At 37.3% G+C, this 17,387-nt stretch overlaps 3 protein-coding genes across 4 annotated transcripts; 1 reads left to right on the top strand and 2 right to left on the bottom strand.

Moving 5' to 3' along the window:
- Positions 1-1,221: 1,221 nt before the first annotated feature.
- On the top strand, positions 1,222-13,764 carry LOC109543688 (cilia- and flagella-associated protein 44). The gene is made up of 36 exons (XM_048661234.1): positions 1,222-1,371; positions 1,474-1,622; positions 1,674-1,836; positions 1,889-2,034; positions 2,089-2,252; positions 2,308-2,438; positions 2,492-2,632; positions 2,689-2,871; positions 2,930-3,172; positions 3,221-3,340; positions 3,394-3,588; positions 5,213-5,483; positions 5,532-5,643; positions 5,696-5,809; positions 5,863-5,962; positions 6,026-6,212; positions 6,262-6,434; positions 6,487-6,629; positions 6,681-6,842; positions 7,031-7,220; positions 9,404-9,592; positions 9,651-9,784; positions 9,840-9,975; positions 10,036-10,235; positions 10,290-10,527; positions 11,016-11,196; positions 11,256-11,424; positions 11,478-11,616; positions 11,672-11,865; positions 11,916-12,192; positions 12,245-12,425; positions 12,478-12,564; positions 12,624-12,822; positions 12,875-13,127; positions 13,191-13,356; positions 13,414-13,764. Exons 1-36 carry the CDS (start codon positions 1,318-1,320, stop codon positions 13,584-13,586), a joined length of 6,057 nt encoding a protein of 2,018 aa, XP_048517191.1. The 5' UTR covers positions 1,222-1,317; the 3' UTR covers positions 13,587-13,764.
- Positions 7,239-8,771, bottom strand: LOC109543702 (proteasome inhibitor PI31 subunit). The gene is made up of 3 exons (XM_019913524.2): positions 8,079-8,771; positions 7,880-8,018; positions 7,239-7,522 (listed from the first exon to the last, which is right to left on the bottom strand). Exons 1-3 carry the CDS (start codon positions 8,637-8,639, stop codon positions 7,362-7,364), a joined length of 861 nt encoding a protein of 286 aa, XP_019769083.1. The 5' UTR covers positions 8,640-8,771; the 3' UTR covers positions 7,239-7,361.
- Positions 13,573-17,207, bottom strand: LOC109543698 (NEDD8 ultimate buster 1). Of its 2 annotated transcripts, XM_019913521.2 has the most exons (11): positions 17,091-17,207; positions 16,706-17,037; positions 15,952-16,211; positions 15,683-15,884; positions 15,466-15,623; positions 15,215-15,411; positions 14,926-15,087; positions 14,675-14,813; positions 14,392-14,623; positions 14,202-14,334; positions 13,573-13,972 (listed from the first exon to the last, which is right to left on the bottom strand). In XM_019913521.2, the coding sequence occupies exons 2-11, from the start codon at positions 16,835-16,837 to the stop codon at positions 13,794-13,796; spliced, it is 1,794 nt and encodes a 597-aa protein (XP_019769080.2). In that variant the 5' UTR covers positions 16,838-17,037; positions 17,091-17,207; the 3' UTR covers positions 13,573-13,793. The 2 variants fall into 2 exon arrangements, with proteins under 2 accessions (XP_019769080.2, XP_048517192.1); XM_048661235.1 differs by having other exon boundaries at positions 16,706-17,207.
- Positions 17,208-17,387: the final 180 nt, after the last annotated feature.

Here is a 17,387-nt window from a genome sequence, read left to right as displayed (position 1 = left end):
AAGTTGACGTTAATTTAGAAGTTAGTTTGTTCCTGTTCCGTATTTAAAGTTATACCGAGGTGAATAAAAGTTGGAAGCAGAAGAAAGAGTTTGATACTCGGCCATCCACGGTACAATATTATCTCAATTCTCATTGGTCAATTAACGGTAAATATTTCAAAGCAAAAAGAAATATTTTTTAAATATCTGATTTAAATGCCAAATAAATATTTTAAAAATATATTTTCTAAATATCTGATTTAAATGTCAAATATATATATAAAACAAATATTTCTTAAATATATAAAAATCTGTCGCGTCAGACCTACATGAAACATTGCAAAAAAAATATTTCTTAAATATCTGATTTAAATGCCAAATATACAGGGTTGCTCATTAATGCGTCAAAGTGCGATATCTCAGTAAATATGAACTTTACAAGAAAATACGTCCTACGAAAGGTTTTCATGTTTAAAAGGTCCACATTTTAAAATTACTTTCCAATATACGGGGTGTATCATAAACGTGTGGTAGACTAACAACACAAAAACACTTTGAATAACACAATATAAGAACAGCAATTCAACATTAAAAAGTGTCCGATTTCAAAACTGTTTATTTGCTGCCGACGAAATTTCCCATCAAAAATACGAATTCTAAGCAATGGTTTTTTTGAACCAATGGTTCAATGCTTTTTGCCAATTTGATTCCTTTCATTATTTTTTTAGTTTTCCTTCTATATTTCTTCCTCTAAAAAAAAGGTTTTCCCGAAGCAGTTTTTCCTTTCCTAGAAACGCAAGTGCGAAACAAAACCGTTTAATAGACTTGCGGTTAATGCTTCCTAGATTTGCTTTTAATGCTTAATCAATTCGCTATTAAATCTTAATAGATTGATATGCAATTAAAACTAAGTAATATGACACGAGGACTTTATATATTTCACTATTAAGCATTTGATAATAATATTTTAGCAAACACATTTTAGTGTATCTTCGGTATACTTCAAAGAGTATATTGGACCCTAAAATTATCCAAGAACACCAAATTTCATAATAATACAATCCACCTTCACAGTAAACACCTCTGGAAATAATTGCTGAAAACTCGTGCAGAAAACCGAAGTACGAAATAAAAAATCCTGTGAACAGGCCTAAATACAAAAATTACATGCTTGGAAGCCAGAACTATCGACTAAACTACAACTCAGAAACAAGCTGCGGTTTGTTATAGTAACCGACGCTTTTAATTATTGATAGACAAACCTAAAATTCATATTTTGAAAGTTAAGTCAAAGTTCAATAATAGGAAACGCGGAAACTGTGTGGTTAGTTGAAGACAATGTCTGAGACCGATGAACAGGCGGAAAATCTTCCTGAAGACACCGAAACTGAGGTAAACAAACGTAAACTTAGCAAATAATTAAACTTCCTTCTAAAGTTCTAAAAAAAATCCTGATTCTTTTGAAAAAAAACAATTGTTTCGGGTATAATCCAGGAAGGAACGACTGATTATGCAACAGAAACGACTAGTTATTTGGACGAAGAAGAGGAGAGTGTGAAGAGTATTTATGACCAAGCGAATTTCATATCAGGCCCTAAAGTCAGCCAAGACAGTAGTTTGGGGTTGGATCTGTTAGAATTCGAGTATCCTTTGAAACAACATTGCTTACGCAAAATTCCTTAACACTTTCATAGTTTTTCCTTCGGCTACGACTGCCTCAAATACTTCAACCTCACCGTATTAGATGAAAAAACCGTCGTATTTTCTTCGGGAAACTTCATCCAGTTCCTCAATGTGGAAACAAAAGAAATCACTCTTAGACGAAGCGCACTTGGAGGAGGAATCGGCCATATCAGAGTAGGATATCAACACTCTTGTTAACTCCAAAGCAATGCAGGTTTTTCTGTAGAAAAATGGTAATCCTGAGTTTCCCTACTTTGCGGTAGCTGAATGTGGCGACAACCCCATCATTATTCTTTACGTATGGCCTACGCTGGAAATTGTCTGCGTTCTCAAAGGAGGCGCCTTCAAGACATATGCAAACTTGGACTTTAAGTATATTGGTTCAAAAGTGCCTAGATAGTGATTTGAAATCACCACGGATTTTAGCCCAGATGGTGACTTGTTGGTATCGCAAAGTGGTGATCCGGATTATTTAATCACTGTGTGGGATTGGCAGCATCATACGATTCTGCTCAGAACCAAGTCGTATGTTAACGATGTTTACAGGGTGAAATTCTCCCCTTATGTGGCTGGGCAGATCACAACTTGCGGTAGGAATGAAATTCTTTAGTTCTCAAGATAAAAAAAAAATCCCAATTTCCTCAGGTTTGGCCCATATAAAGTTTTGGAAAATGGCTTCCACCTTTACGGGGCTGAAGCTCAAAGGAGAGTTGGGCAGATTTGGAAAAACCGAGTATTCGGATATAGTAGGCGTACTTCCCATGCCCGATGCAAAAGTAGTTTTCACGAAATAATTTGCAGCAGAATGAGCTTTTTCTTGGTTTTCTAGGTCGTATCTGGCTGCTCTTGGGGAAACATCCTTGTCTGGGATGATGGGTTGATAACTTTCGAGGTTTTCAGGTCATTGAGACGCAAATGCCACGAGGCTCCAATCGTACAGTTCTACTACTTGGAAGGCGAATTATGGACAGTGAGTTTGAAACAAATCCTTCACTTTATGTTCCTCAAACTCGCAGTAAAATTCAGATTTCAATGGACGGCCACGTGAAGGTCTGGTGGTTTGAGAAAATCGACCAAGCAGACCCTCCAGATGACGATCGAGTAATTCTAGTCGATCCCACCTACGACTTCTACACGCCTGGAGTAAAACTGATGTCTATCGAGAAACGAAACTCTAGAGACAGCGGGGATACGTTTTGGTATGCCCAGGTATGTCCATTCTTCCGCTAGCGGTCACATTCACTCAGCTTCTATTCATATGCAATAGGATGGAAATGGTGGCATATGGTTGATAGACCTCAACACTGAAGACGAGCCCAAACCATCCCAGCAACTCTACAAATGCCATGGGGGGAAAGTGACTGGACTGGCCGCCTGTCCTTATGGCAATTATATCGCCACTCTAGGAGAACTAGGGACTCTTTACCTGTACAACTACATAACAAAAGATCGAGTTTTGGATTATACGTTTCCAGCACCAGGCGTTTGCTTGATTTGGCTGCCGCAGGAGGTAAAAGGTTTCTTTGGCTTGCAGCTTTCACACCTTCTGTCTTCGTAGATTGATTTGACTGGGGAAATCTTGCTAGCAGCGTTTGGGGATGGACAAATCAGGGTGATTTGCTTGCATATTCCAGATATAAATTCTGGTGAAGACCGCATTATCCTACACGTTCCCCAGGTGGGTTTTTCGCAGTTTTGATCGCTTTTGTTCCTTTTCACGGGTTTTGTTAGACAATCAAGCCCCATAGCAAGCCGGTGACGACAATGTCAGTCAATTCCAAAGGCACCATTCTGGTTTCTGCCAGTGAAGATTCCACTATTTTTGTCTTCAAAGTGGATGTCCATTCGCATCAAAGCTTGCTAATACCCATCGGATTCTTTCCAACTACCGATATCGTATCCTGTATCACTTGGCATCATGAACTGGTAAGAATCTACTAGTATCTAAAGTCTACTACTAGAATCTAAAGTCTACTACTACTAGAATCTAAAGTCTACTTCGCCTGCTGTTGAAACAACACCAATATTTCAATCAAACAGATTTAAACTGAATTTCTGGGCCGAAAATGATTTTACAGCCAGTTTGCGACTTTTTTCAACAACACGATTGATTTTTTTGCGATTTGCTTCACGTTTATTGAGACAAATTCAGGAACAGGGTGAAAAATCAGGAACTTGTTAGGACACGATTTAGATGTGTCTAGTATGCAGATTTTTTGCGGCTCTCTATTAAGAGCGTTGGGCTGTTTTAGTCAGAATTTTTCAATTAGGAGCATACAACTCAGTTTCAGTTTGTTTGTTCCCTGGTTTAATATACACAAACACAAGATGCAGCTTGAAACTACCACAGTATTGTCTATGTCCTATCACTGTCATTGATTTATTTTTTTATAACAATAATAGTAATATATAATATAAAACAGGGTGTCCCGTAAGCTCATGATCAAAAGGGTACTGCGATATTCTTTGGACCAAAAGAAGACAATCTGACCTAACTTTTATTAACAAAAAATGTCTGGCTCCTCTGCTATTGATGGTCAAAGTTCTTCAAAAAATTTATCTTTTTCGAAATATCGGGAGAATGGTACGATGTATTTTAGTGAAACAACTCGCTGTGAATTTGTTTTATGTAAGACTCATATTTTGATGAAACAATCGAGTTCAGCCGTTTTGGACAAGTGGTGAATTCTTGAGTGTCGTGGTACAAAAACTACCAGAACTTTTTAGTTGGAGGATGAAATCAACTGATTTTTTTTAGGTCGATGCACTAATCATTTGTTCACAATTTTGTGCTCTTTGTAAAATCTTGTAGCATTCATAGTTTTTGCGAAACAAAATATTTCTGTTTCCTTGCCACTTAACAATGGAAGACATTAACTGCAAATATCATGATACGAGGCATAAAATCATTGTCAATCAATTTCACAAATTCGTTTTGAATGACCTTTTCTAATGAAGAAGTGACCGACATGGTCAAAGTATTCGGGTTTTGCGAAGACAACTTGCGTGAAAGCATACGCGTTTTCGTGGCGCATATTTGCAGTAAATGTCTAGCATTGCTAAGTGACTAGAAAACAGACATATTTTTTTTACGCAAAAACTATGAATGCTACAAGATTTTACAAAGAGCATAAAATTGTGAACAAATGATTAGTGCACCAACCTAAAAAAAATCAGTTGATTTCATCCTCCAACTAAAAAGTTCTGGTAGCTTTTGTACCACGACACTCAAGAATTCACCACTTGTCCAAAACGGCTGAACTCGATTGTTTCATCAAAATACGAGTCTTACATATGAACAAATTCACAGCAACGACAATTTTTCAAGAAATTGACAAAGAAATTGATTTGAAATTGATTATGTTTAGACTACGGCGCAATTCACGCCGATTTAACTTCGAGTTTAAGCTCTTTACTGCAACCGCGATTTGACGAACTTTGTTAAATTAACTTCAACTACGGTAGCACACTGCCGCAAGCATGAAAACTTGCACAAAAATAGGATTGATTAAATAAACAGCAACATTTCTCTAATTTCGCATTTAATTAGGAAAACGAAGTTTTGCTCGGTTGCGTTCACGGTCAAATGATGCAAATCTCGTTACCTACAGAAGAACAGCCTTACACAGGCGTATCGTTTAAGCTGGAACTGCGACCGCAATGTAACACTTTCACTACATACAAGTCGCAGATCAAGAGAGATAACAAAATTCGGCAGATAGAAGAGAAGAAAGCGAAAAAGGTGGCCAAAAAACGAGAGGAAATGGAACGAATTAAAAAAGAGAATCCAGGCCTGGAAATTGATGAAGAAACTTTCCTAGGTGCTTAGTTTTCTAGCTGCTGCGGAAAATGAAATGTGATGTTTTCAGCCGACTCCGAGACCGAAGAAGAACTGGAACCGTTATTCTTCCCAGAAGTTCCTAACAGGATAATCTGGCTCAAGTACACGCCCTTTGACACCATTTGGCTTTCGATGGCAGGGTATTTTTGCTGTTGATAAACTGAGCTCTATTCTAATAAAAATGTTTTGCAGATATGACGCAGGCTACATTTATGAGTACTACATAGATCAGAAGGACCCAGTTCCGATAAAGTTCAGGTTCTTAGATGGAGCTCACGAAATGGAAGTTAGCACCTACACCTACACGTAAGTAATACGTATGCTGAGAAGAATTTGGAATTATTCCGGCAATTTTACAGGCAAAATCGGGAGTACCTAATTTTTGCCATGCAGGATGGTAGCATACGAGTGAATAAAGTCAATCCTGATGACTACACTGACCTCACCAACTACTTTACGGTAATTTGGACTTAAAAACTTGGGTAGTAGAACATTTGCATAAAAACAGCCTTCAACACTCAGATTGCAATGCACGACAACCAAAACGGTTTCGTTCCAAAGCTGTGCTTCAGCTACGATGAAAAGTACCTATTCAGCTGCGGTCACGATGGAAATATATTCTCCTATAAATTCAACCCAGAAGACTATAAATTTCCGAAAACTTTCTCCAGATTATATAGGCCGGAACATTATTGCTCCTCAGTACCAGGTAGACCACCAATTTAAATAAAAGAGCAAGTGAACAAGCCAAATTTCAGACAGTGATGTTGCCGAAAAATTGAGCCTCGAAGAGGTCAAAATCAAAGCTGAAGAAAACAAAATTCAGAAACTAGCCAATGAACACAAGAGCAAAATTCGTGATGTTCTAAAGAGCCTGAAGGAGCGATACAAGAAGTTACTGATTAGCAATTCCAAGCTACTGCCCAGCCAGGTATCGCTAGTAAATCCCAAAGTGTGGCGTGTTTTAACTGGCTTTTGCGTAGATTATCCCGAGAGAAGAACTGGAGCCTGATGACCGAGTGGCGCAGTATGTGGACCAAATATTTGCGGATAAAGTGGAGATTGTTCGACGAAAATTGGCGTTTGATGTGGAAAAATCAAAAATCCAAGTTACTAAACTGCAAAAGTATAGCAAAAAACTTCTCTTGACCTAAAATCAACAATATAAAAATTTTAGCTACTTTACAAGTCCGTGCGATCGTCACACAGTTTTAGTACATGGAATTAACAATCCCGACTGCGCCATCATAACCGTTAGGCAAAGGAAAATGCCTCCAATCTTTTACGAAATGTTCGACATTATTGAGCAGAAACTCAAAGAGGAGGAAGGCAAAGGAAGGTAGAGTAACTACAATTGACACACCATTTTAATACTATTGATGCGCATATTAATTTACCTGTAACTTTATTGGTAATAGTATTGCAAGGAAACCCAGAAAGTAAGTCTAGAGCTGAAAATAGTGTGGTATTTTAGGATAAGTTGAGAGGGTTGGTTTTGTTAATAAATATCTACTTTACTTATATTAGACCTCCGGAAAGAGCGCTTCCAGCCCAGAAAGCGATTATAGCTAAAATCGACAAAACTGAGTCGCCATTGGAGTTCTTTTTGCTCAGTTTAACTCCTGAGGACATCGCGTATCGACTAGGGCCAAAACTCACGCGGCTATTGGACAAATACCGAGGCAGACGATTAAAATGGGAGAAAAGATCTTGGGAGGCAAGTATGAACATAATGTTGAAAATCATACAGATATATTTAGTTTATTCCACAACACCTAGAATTAGAACATAAAAGTGACAGTAAAAATCCTATTCCATTAATTGGGGCTTAATCGAATATAGCCGATTCTTGAGTAGTTTACATGTACATATCATCATAACCCGGAGGCGGAAATTCGTCGTTATCGGGCCTGCGAGGTCCTCCTCGTGGGCCTGGAAGCAGATCAGGAGGCCTGAACGGGTCAAATCGAGCCCCAGGTGGTAGGGAACCTGGAGCGATTCCTAAGTTACCTGGGCCTCCTATTAGAGAATGTTAAACAAATACATTCAGTCTACTCCAGCAAATTGCAAACATGATGGCCATCGCGTAAAATTTGTTCGTATGCTTTTCATCGTAAAGTTACCAGTATAGAATATTGAAGAAGTAGGACAGACCTTCAATCCTAAGCAAAAGTGCAGTTTGTGTTTAATATAAGAACCCGTATAGGGATATCGAAAACCGTAAATGATATGAAGATTGATATTTTCCTTGTCCACAATAGGTCTGTGGACGTATAATTTCCATTAGGTATATTACCTTATATATCAGTTTTTCTTTTTAATTTAAACAATTTGATAAACTTAGATGGTTCTAGTGATGAACGCAAGTCGATTTACCTGGTAATGTTGGTCCTATTCTTGATGGTTGAAAAAGCATCCCCCCGCCAACACTAGGATTGTGATCTTGAATTACTCTCTGCAGATGAGGGAACGGGTTCAAATCAGACCGCCCATAATTGAAAGGGTCCACAAGGCCCTGATAGAGTTAAAATGCATTACTTAGTAAAAATTAACTAACTCAAGACTAAAGTCTCACCGATGCCGGAAGTGGTCCTGCAACTGGACCTCCTGGTGCTCTATAAGGATACCTAGGAGCTTCAACGCCAGAATGTCTCGAAGAAACGGATACCGGGTTAGTTTGGCAGGAACTGTCGCGTTTCTTAACAGAGATTACAACTTTGTCTATGAGTTCCTTCTTGATTTGTTCGACGATTTTCCTGTTGTCTGGGATCATTTCATCCAATGTCCCGGTCCTTTCACTCACTTGGCGTGAGTTGAGCTGAACTAGGCTAACAGTACGTTCATCCACTCGTACCAAATTGATGATGATTCCATCGTCCAAAGCGGTGGCTTTCAAATTATATAATTTTCCTTGGTACACATACCGAATAGCATATTCAGTGTTCCACCCTTTGGGTAGCGATTCGCTCTTGGATTCTGAGCCATCAATATTCTTACTTTCTCCCAAACCGATGCATTTAAAGCCATTTGAAACCAAAGCCAAGTGAGTTAGACACACTAGAATGTCCGCATTATTTTTTATATCTTTCGCGACACTGCCGTAGAGAAGGTCCCAACCAAAGAGACTGGAAGCCATTTTTGTAGTAGATTTGATCTTGCACTGCAATTTTTTTAGTTTATATGGAAAGAAAATCGGAAAGCTCAAAAAATGCAATTGTCATCTTAAGAGTTGTGATTTTAGGTTAAGTTTTTGTTTATTATGATCCAAAGTTGTGACAAGACAATCGCTTGCTGCAACGTTGCCAAACACGTTTATAAGTTGCATAAATCTTTTTATATTTTATTATTCATAAGATTATCCTTGTTATCAAATTATTTACATTTTTTTGTAAAAATCGTCCTTTATCTTTAACTTCTTTATGAGATTTTTGACTAATTCTTTGTATTTCTGATACTGACAAAGTTTAAACTGAATAAAAAGTATAAACAAAAGCCAGTTAATGTCTATGAAATCGTTCACAAAACTACAACATAAATTATTTGCTACTTTTTCATTATCTTATCAGAGCGTTTGATTAAAATATTATTCTTCCATTTTAAAAATGTTTATTTTTCATTTATTAAAAATTTAAATGTAATTTTCGCATTAATTCTTTTATTTTGAATATTTTTGTTTGATGTGATAAGTTTCTTTGAAGTTAAAATTATTTTTAAATCTCTAATATCCTAACTTTCGCATGCTTTTGAAGTAGCGCGGGAAATATTTTAATCGCATATATGACTTTATATTATCTCATAATGTGAAATTATTTTGCAAGTAATAAGAACATATTTGCTACTTAACTTTACTGTTAAAAAAGTTTTTAATCGAAAAGTTTAGAAGCGAATTTTGTTTTTAAGTGGGAAGAGTTTATGGCAAGAAAACCGGTTCCTGGAAAAAATCATCCCGACGACGAAAAATTCCTTACCGAAGCAAAACGTTCGTTTGGAGACTATCAACTGAAAGAAAGTAGCAACTATAAGGTGCCTCTTGAAGAACGAGAAACAACCGTGAAACATTACAAAAAGCTTCTCGAAACTAGAGGGAAGGTGTTAATTTTCTGACTGCGTTTTTTTCATTCTTTATTCGCTCTTCACTGTTTTTCAGCAATATACCTTGCGGCACAACTTTATTCAAACGGTCTTTGATATTAGAGATTACAAGTATAAATTCATAGAAAAGCTGCACGAAAAACAACGCAGAATTGATGAAATAAATGCGGAACTTCCGGAAGAGTTCAGGTACTAAAAATTAGTGAATTTTTCACGCGTGAAGCTAATTGTTGGCAAATTGAAGAAAAAATGGTCCTCCGATTCCCGACATCGATCCAACGGAGTTCCCGGAAGAAAAACTTCAAGTCCAAGTCGTGCTTCCTGCACCAGAAGAAGATTCAGATGAAAGCGAAGTAACCGGAAAGCCAATTTATGTGGAGGTTTATTGCTCACTATAGGTAGTTTTTGAAATATGTACTCAGATTGGCAACTTTTTTTAGAAACCGGTGGACGATTTACTGGAAAAACAACTACTAGCTGGTACAGCTGATCCAGAATTTCGCAGAAGCTTTTTCTACAGCTCTATTTCTGATGAGGAGGTTTCGGAAGTTTCCTTAATGCCTATTGAGGATCTACTCAGCTACTCAGAAAGCAACGAAACCCCATTTGAAGCTTGCCTAAAATCCGACAGATTAAACCGGTTCATAGCTACATCCTCTAAATGTCCTTGATTTTAATGGCGATTTCTCTTCAGGTTGTTATTCTTCCAAAGATTGGGCATCTCTGAAATGGAAGCAATGATCGACGATTTCAACAATTGGATTTTCCAAGCTAGAAAGCAGCGCTTGCCGATCTTGATCCGCGGCAATTTTATCGATATTTTCATAGTTTGCCTAAACGAAGAGCTGCAGATTTTGAAAAGCTCGGAAGAGCAAGAAGACAAGCTTTCCCATAGTGTAAATTCGAAACTGAGCGCTGTTCATGACATGGAGGTAATGAGAAAAAGTACACGAAGGTCGAAAATAAAATCGGAATCTTGCTACTCGAGTGCATTGGTTTACCATGCAGGACATTTTTTAATTAGAAATGCCTTATTCTAGCTATTTATAACAGTTTGCGTGCAAAAATGAAAGTTTAAAAAACAAAAAACAGAGTTTTGGGAGCGGTATTTTCATAGAAGCCTCTTAAGATATAATCATATCAACGACCCCCCTGGATAATTTCGTATTCATTTCATACGGAAATATTGATAAAGAAAAACTCTCTTAGTCCGGTTGAAAAATTACCGGACTTCTTCATTTTCACGCCAACAGTTTAGAAACAATTGCAAAAATATCCTCACAGCTTCTTGAGTTGCCGCAACTTTGAGTAATTTTGAGATACTTATGTTTACTGTTTTCATCTAGAAATCCGGACGTTATTTCGGGGCTTCCTGTATAACAGATCTTGATATCAGGTGATTAAAACAAATATATTTTAGGATAGTTTGGATTCCCTCAAAGTCGACAAGGAAAACCAAGAAATAAAACTTGAAAACTTCAAAGTCGAAGAAGGAAAGATACAGGAAAAATTCAAAGTGGCAGTGGAGACTAATAAGTTTTACGACTTCCTGAAAAAGGTTTTTAAAAAGAAGTACAAACCACCCAAAGTGAAAACTGATGGTTTGTTCTCTCTCCACGTTTTCAGGCCTTTATTAATGATTGTAACTTCTTCATTACAGATGAAAGTTCATCGTCGTCTTCATCCAGTTCGGATGAAAGCGAGTATGAAGACGACTCAGGCAGCATCGACTCTAAAGACTTCGGCTTCATCAAACAGGACTTGAATAGTTGCCCCAAAGGATGCGAACCCGCTTTGTTTAATTTCACTGTGGATCTGCGATCAAAACGGTACGCCCAGACTGGCTTTATCAGTTGGAAGCATTACTCAAAGCTGGTTTTAGGCACGAAATTGAGCAGAATGAAAGAGAGGAACTGAGAATGCTCGAAATGACCAAAAAAGAGATTGATATCGTCACTCGGAAACTGAGCATTTTGAAAAAGGGCTATGGAGAGTCTCAGGAAAAGTTGGAAGCTTTCAGAGTGAGCCCCAGATCAACCATCGATAAATATGGAAAATTACCAGCGTTTTTTTTAGAGAGAAAAACAACACAAACTAAACAATGTAAGATGTACCGTTGTGTTAAACCTAAACCAAATCTATGGACGCATTAGGCGTCAAGACATGGACATAAACGAGTTTTTGGTATTCTCTCGATCAAAACTCTCCGATCTGTACAACCAAGTCAAGCTATTGCATAACGACGCCCTGGTCGAACAAGGAAAACATGAGTAAGTTCAAACTGCGAAAAATTTGAACGTCTAATTTCCTCCCATCCTAGTACATATCTAAGACATTTGCTGCGAATGAGAAAAGACATCACCTACATGGAGCGTAAATCGCACAGTCTGAAAAGAGACATAAAAAGACTTCTGAAGATAAAGTTTGGAAAAGAGGTGGACATCAATGAGCTGGAAATGGCGGTGCTTCAAAGATCCTTCCAGAAGAATATGGTGAATGAACTGGAAGAAGTGGTGCTGAAGAAGTTGGTCTACGAGTTAAGAATTAAAATGACCGATATTCGAGGAATTTATATTAAAGAGTTGGAGCGGTGGCAGGTAAAAAGCAAAACAGCTAAAAAACGATTTGCAATAATTTTCCATTTCAAAGACAAAAATAGTTAAATGCCAGCACAATTTAACGAAAGAAATAAAAGAGAACACTAAGCGCTTGGAACTAGTAGCTGTTATAAACAAAGAGAAGAAAGATCTGGCTAGATTTGTAGACACCCAAGACAAAAGAAGAGAGCGAGTTGCATACATGGAAGCGATTCATTGCGACTTTACTAAAGGTAATGAAGAAACCCAACTATGCACTCAAAAAAATAAGTCTTCTTATTGCAGATCTCGACAAGCTGGAAGAGATAGTCAACGACCAAAACCAAACCATTCAAGATCTGAAAGAAGAAATTAGAATGTTCAAAACTAAAGGTACGTAAACAATGAAACACTTATCGGTTTAAATGATACGAGTTTTCAATTGCTCGTAGGTTTAGCCCAGGAAGTGCGCAAAAGGAGCCAAAGAATGGCAGATTATGAGAAACCACGTTCAGAAAAAGAACTGGTCAAAGAAGAAATGACTAGGTGGGTTGATTACGAAGACTACGTTAGCGACGTTGAATGGGATGAAGAAGAGGAGCTAGAAGAAGAACAAGAGCTACTGAGAACAGACATAACTATCCCTACATAGTAAATTGCTTCAAGCAACCAAAGAGTTAAAGCAAATAAAAGTATTTTCCAGCCAATTACTCGAAGGTGAAGACCTAGTTAAAGAATTAATTGATACTCTCATGAAGGACGTGGATGCAGACCTCACGCGGAAAAGCAATGAAGACTTGGTACATGAAATTCTAAGCAACATAGTGAAATGTTCCAGCACTCATGCGATGATCAATGAAATAATTGACAATTTGCCTATTGGGGAACTCAATGAGGAGCAGCGCAGCAGTATTGAAGAAACTGCAGAAAAATTAATGAGCATTCAAGAGCCACAGGTCGGTGTTTATACTCAACACATTTCTGATGTTTTACAGAATAATAAGCTTTAAATTGTGCAGGTCAATGATGAAAACGTACTGTCTCGCATTAAAGACATACTGGAAGAGGTTTTAGAGGAGGTTGTGTGTGCTGATCCTCATTATTTGATACCGGCTGTTTTGGAAAAACTATTAGACAACCTGCCTGTGGAAATGATTTCTTCGGAATCTGCTCTAGATGAAATTGGTAAAATATACTCTATCCCTATGAATTCGCACTCCTACTTAAATAATATCGTTACAGCCTTGTCTATTACAAAATCCGTTCAGGATTTAGAGCTGAACCAAGACGAGCTTCGCAAGTCCGTTGAAAGCATCTCCAGTGCTGATCAGCAGGAAATTGCAGAAATTATTAACGGAATACTGGAAAGGGTTTATGGCGAAGGCATTGATTACTTCTACGTTATCAATTCATAGGTTTATACACTGTAGTTTTTTACACACTATTATTATTTATTAGTAGGTACGTGTGTAGCCTCTTTAGGCAAGGTACTCATATACTAGAAAGACTAGTAAATATCCATGTCTTAACTTAAGAAGGGTAAATTTCGTTTAGATCAACACAAATACAACTTATGAATATAACACAAGACGATCACGATAACTCATTCAACTTTAATATTGTTAATTTTTCTCCAATAAGGACAGGTACTGTTTTAGGAACATTTCTTCTTGAGCCAAGTTCATATCCAAATGATCATCATCGACTATTGAGATATCATCTTTTAATCTTTCCCAAGCTTGTTCCTTTTCTTTCTCTTCCTTCTTTCGTCGCTTGATGCTTTCGATACTCTCTTGACTAACTAAAGACAGTAAATTATTCAACTCCACACGATTAACAAGGCATTTCAAGTTTCCTTTTTCACTTTTATAAACCGCGTTGAATCTGATATGGTACATATTAAGAGGGTTTTCACCATTTTCCAGCTTCTAAACATTTACGATTAGTGATTCCTAACTTGGAACCTGAATATTTCACTGATATACTCTGATTTTAAGAGAGCTAAGTAAGGGTTAACTGAAGTTACTCACTGTCCAACGAGGATAAATCTCCGGAAACAATGCCGTCGTTTTCCAACAGTTCTTCCGTAGCCCCTGCAATGTCTCCGTTGTGCTTCTGAAGGGCTAATTTTGCCATTCTCGGATCAAATCCTGCGTCCATTAACTACAAAAGAAACCCGCTAGCTTAGAATTTAACTGGGCGTTATTTATAAGGTATAACCTGCGAAACCAAGTCCTCTATTAAGTCGTTTAATTCTCTACTTGCAGATTGACATGAGCCTGGAGCGGGATTATCCACAATATACTGTACACTGTCCGAGATAATATTATTGCACATTTTCAGAGCTACTCGGCCAGCTTCCTTGTTATATCCCATGTTTACGAGAATCTTTAGAAAATTTGGATCAACATACTGTTTCCCATCAGCACAGACGCCCAATTTTTGCTTTTCTCTACGAATAAACACATAATCCGCCTGGTAACTACAACTAGGGCTTACACACTTTTCATAGATTTCCTCAGCTAAAGCTTTTTTTCGGGCTTCATATCTTTTGCGACGGTTTTCACTTATATAGTCAGCAGCTTCGCTCACATTCCCTTTGGTTGCCCTCAACCCTAGTCTGGCTTCAGCAGCGGAGAATCCTGAATTCTTTTAAATAGTATACAAAGATATCCAGGGATGTTGCACATAGGTTAGTTAATTTTTGCAAGCTTAGCAGTTTATGCACTAGTCATTATTACACTTATAACTTACCTATCTCTAAAAGCATAGCAATACTTTCTTCATTCACTGTTAGATCGCGAAGTTCTTTTTCAACCTGTTTAAACAATGTCAAGGATTCCGACCTGCGGTTTTGGTGATACAAAAGAACTGCTTGTAAAAGATGAAGTCTCGTGAACAGACATTGTTCATTACCTAAGAAGTAAAAATAGTTGAGCTCAATGAAAAAAAAGCTAAATATAAAAAGTGTTTAATTTAGTCTGAAACTGATTTTTTTAGGAACACCCTCAACTGTGACATACAGCCTGATTTTATTACTTACTGGCATTGCCTTTTAGAGCAATGATTCGTTCCATATTTGAGCCATAAGTTTTGCAAAATTTTGCCTCACATTTCTGCAATCTGTCTTGAGCTTCTGGAAGATGTGTAAAACTTTGAAGGCATAGATAGCACCAAGCAATGTCCAGGTCTAAAAGAGCGTGATTGTCGACTAATTTAACAAAAGTTGAGCTGCACTTTCTACAAAATAGGAATTTTACTTTGAAATTCTTTATAAGTCAATTGGCACTGTACTCAAATTCTTGATCAGCTTCCAGGAAGAAGACCAAAGCGGTTGAATAATCATCTTTTTTCAAAGCAGCCCTGCCTTTTTCGTGTAAAGCTAAGGCAACTACAAGTGCTGTTTTTTCAGCCGTTGGTATTTGCAATGTGTTACCAAACTGATCTTCTAACTAGAAAGAGCATTCGTAAAATTGAAACCTAGTTTCATATATAATTGCTCTAAACCTACTCTCATATAATCGTTATCAAGTGCTAATAACTGAGAGTCAGTTCGCACTGTTTCCAACTGTTTTACAGCATCTTCATTCTTTGCAAACTGTTCCGGCGATTCTGCTACAACAATCGCTAGCATTTGTTGGCCATTTTTCACCCTTTGAGTATTTAAAGAGTCGGTGTTATTTAGAACTCTACCAGCACTGATCAACTTCACTCTGTAATGTTCCATTGAAAGAAGTCAAGGCTTGATTATTCCAGCAATTAGTTATTTGAAACGCTTACTGTTCAATGGGCACAAAAATATCCTGACAAATGTTTTCCTTCAAATCGCTTCCAGTACAGTCGAGCATTACTTCTTTAACAATCATTATGGGTGGTTTTCCGTGATCTACCACTTTAATTTTCAGAGTTGCAACTCCCGATTCTTGAAATCGGGTTTTATGCTTCAAATTTTCCAACGCGTTCATTTGCAGTTCGCTAATTATTTGCAAGCACTGCTCGAAAGGAAATTCGTATTTCTTGGAAACTTCTACGCTTAAATTCTGCCAAGTAAAAAAACAAAACCATTATCAAACGTAAGTTGGAAGTTTGTGCTTCTTGAACAAAAAAAGGTAATAAAAGCATGAAGCAATTTAAAAAAGACGAATCGTATACAAGATTAATATACGCCGTGGCTTTTAGCTGATAAAACGGAATATCAACATATAGCAGAAATAGAAAGAAGGGTGCAATGAGGAGTTGAAAATTAAAATAAGAATTTGACCACATGCAAAAAGAGAAGAAATTTTTCTTCATTTAAAAAAGTAGAAAATCAACTGGAGGACCAAAAATTTAAAGTAGTTTCATTCCTATAAGTTACAGAATTGTAATAAGACTTGGAGAATAATAACTTTATGCAATACAATCAGTGGTTTTCCCAATTCAACTACAATAAATCTTTAATGTTCTGAGTTCCGCTATTTACCCATTAAAAGCTGATGAATACAAGCATAAACAAACGTTCTAAACATTCAAGCAAATTTCAGCCAGAACTTACGGAAATTTCAGCCTTACAGCTCCCATTCGCTTCACTGAAGTAAGGGGGTAGCCACAGCTTGATTTCGTCTTTTCGCAGAATATCACGAACTTGGATCAGAAGATCTTCCTTCTGAGAAGTACCCGCAGACATTTTAAAATGCCTCAAATAACAAAATAAAAGATAAGCAAAACATGCACAGTTTCTTTGTTTGTAAACACAGCTGGATGTAGAGGAATGAGTGAAATCCCCTACTGATTATTGACTGCTTTCTTTTAAATGTCTTTCGTCCACTCTATTTTTGAATGTTAATTGCGATTAAACGGTCTATGGGCCTGTTCTGAGTACTTTGGCTGAAAAATGTCCATTAATTTACATGTAAAATTAATCTTATACCAAAATATACAAAACACCAATCATTTACAAAGGTTAGAGGCACTACCACAGACTGGCACCAGAGACAAGAAATAATTATCTCTTGTCTCTGACTGGCACTACTAATCCACACAGGTGACTGAGCAATCTCATAGACGAAGAGAGAAGTGTGATCTGTGGCCTAATCAGAGGCAAGGGCGAGTGAGAAAAGAGGATCACAAATAAAAATTGGAATCAAGCCTTTGCCGGTTGCTGCAAAAACTAGCGGAGCAAGGATTTCGCTCGGGCCATTCAAATACAAATATATTTTCAATTGTTTGTGATAACT

The sequence above is a fragment of the Dendroctonus ponderosae genome, unplaced genomic scaffold (genome assembly GCF_020466585.1).
Source record: "Dendroctonus ponderosae isolate FM_Combo_2020 unplaced genomic scaffold, Dpon_F_20191213v2 Dpon_F_20191213_1, whole genome shotgun sequence".
Lineage (NCBI taxonomy): Eukaryota > Metazoa > Arthropoda > Insecta > Coleoptera > Curculionidae > Dendroctonus > Dendroctonus ponderosae.
The sequence above is the reverse complement of the archived record's forward strand: the minus strand, read 5'-3'. Positions and strand labels throughout refer to the sequence as shown.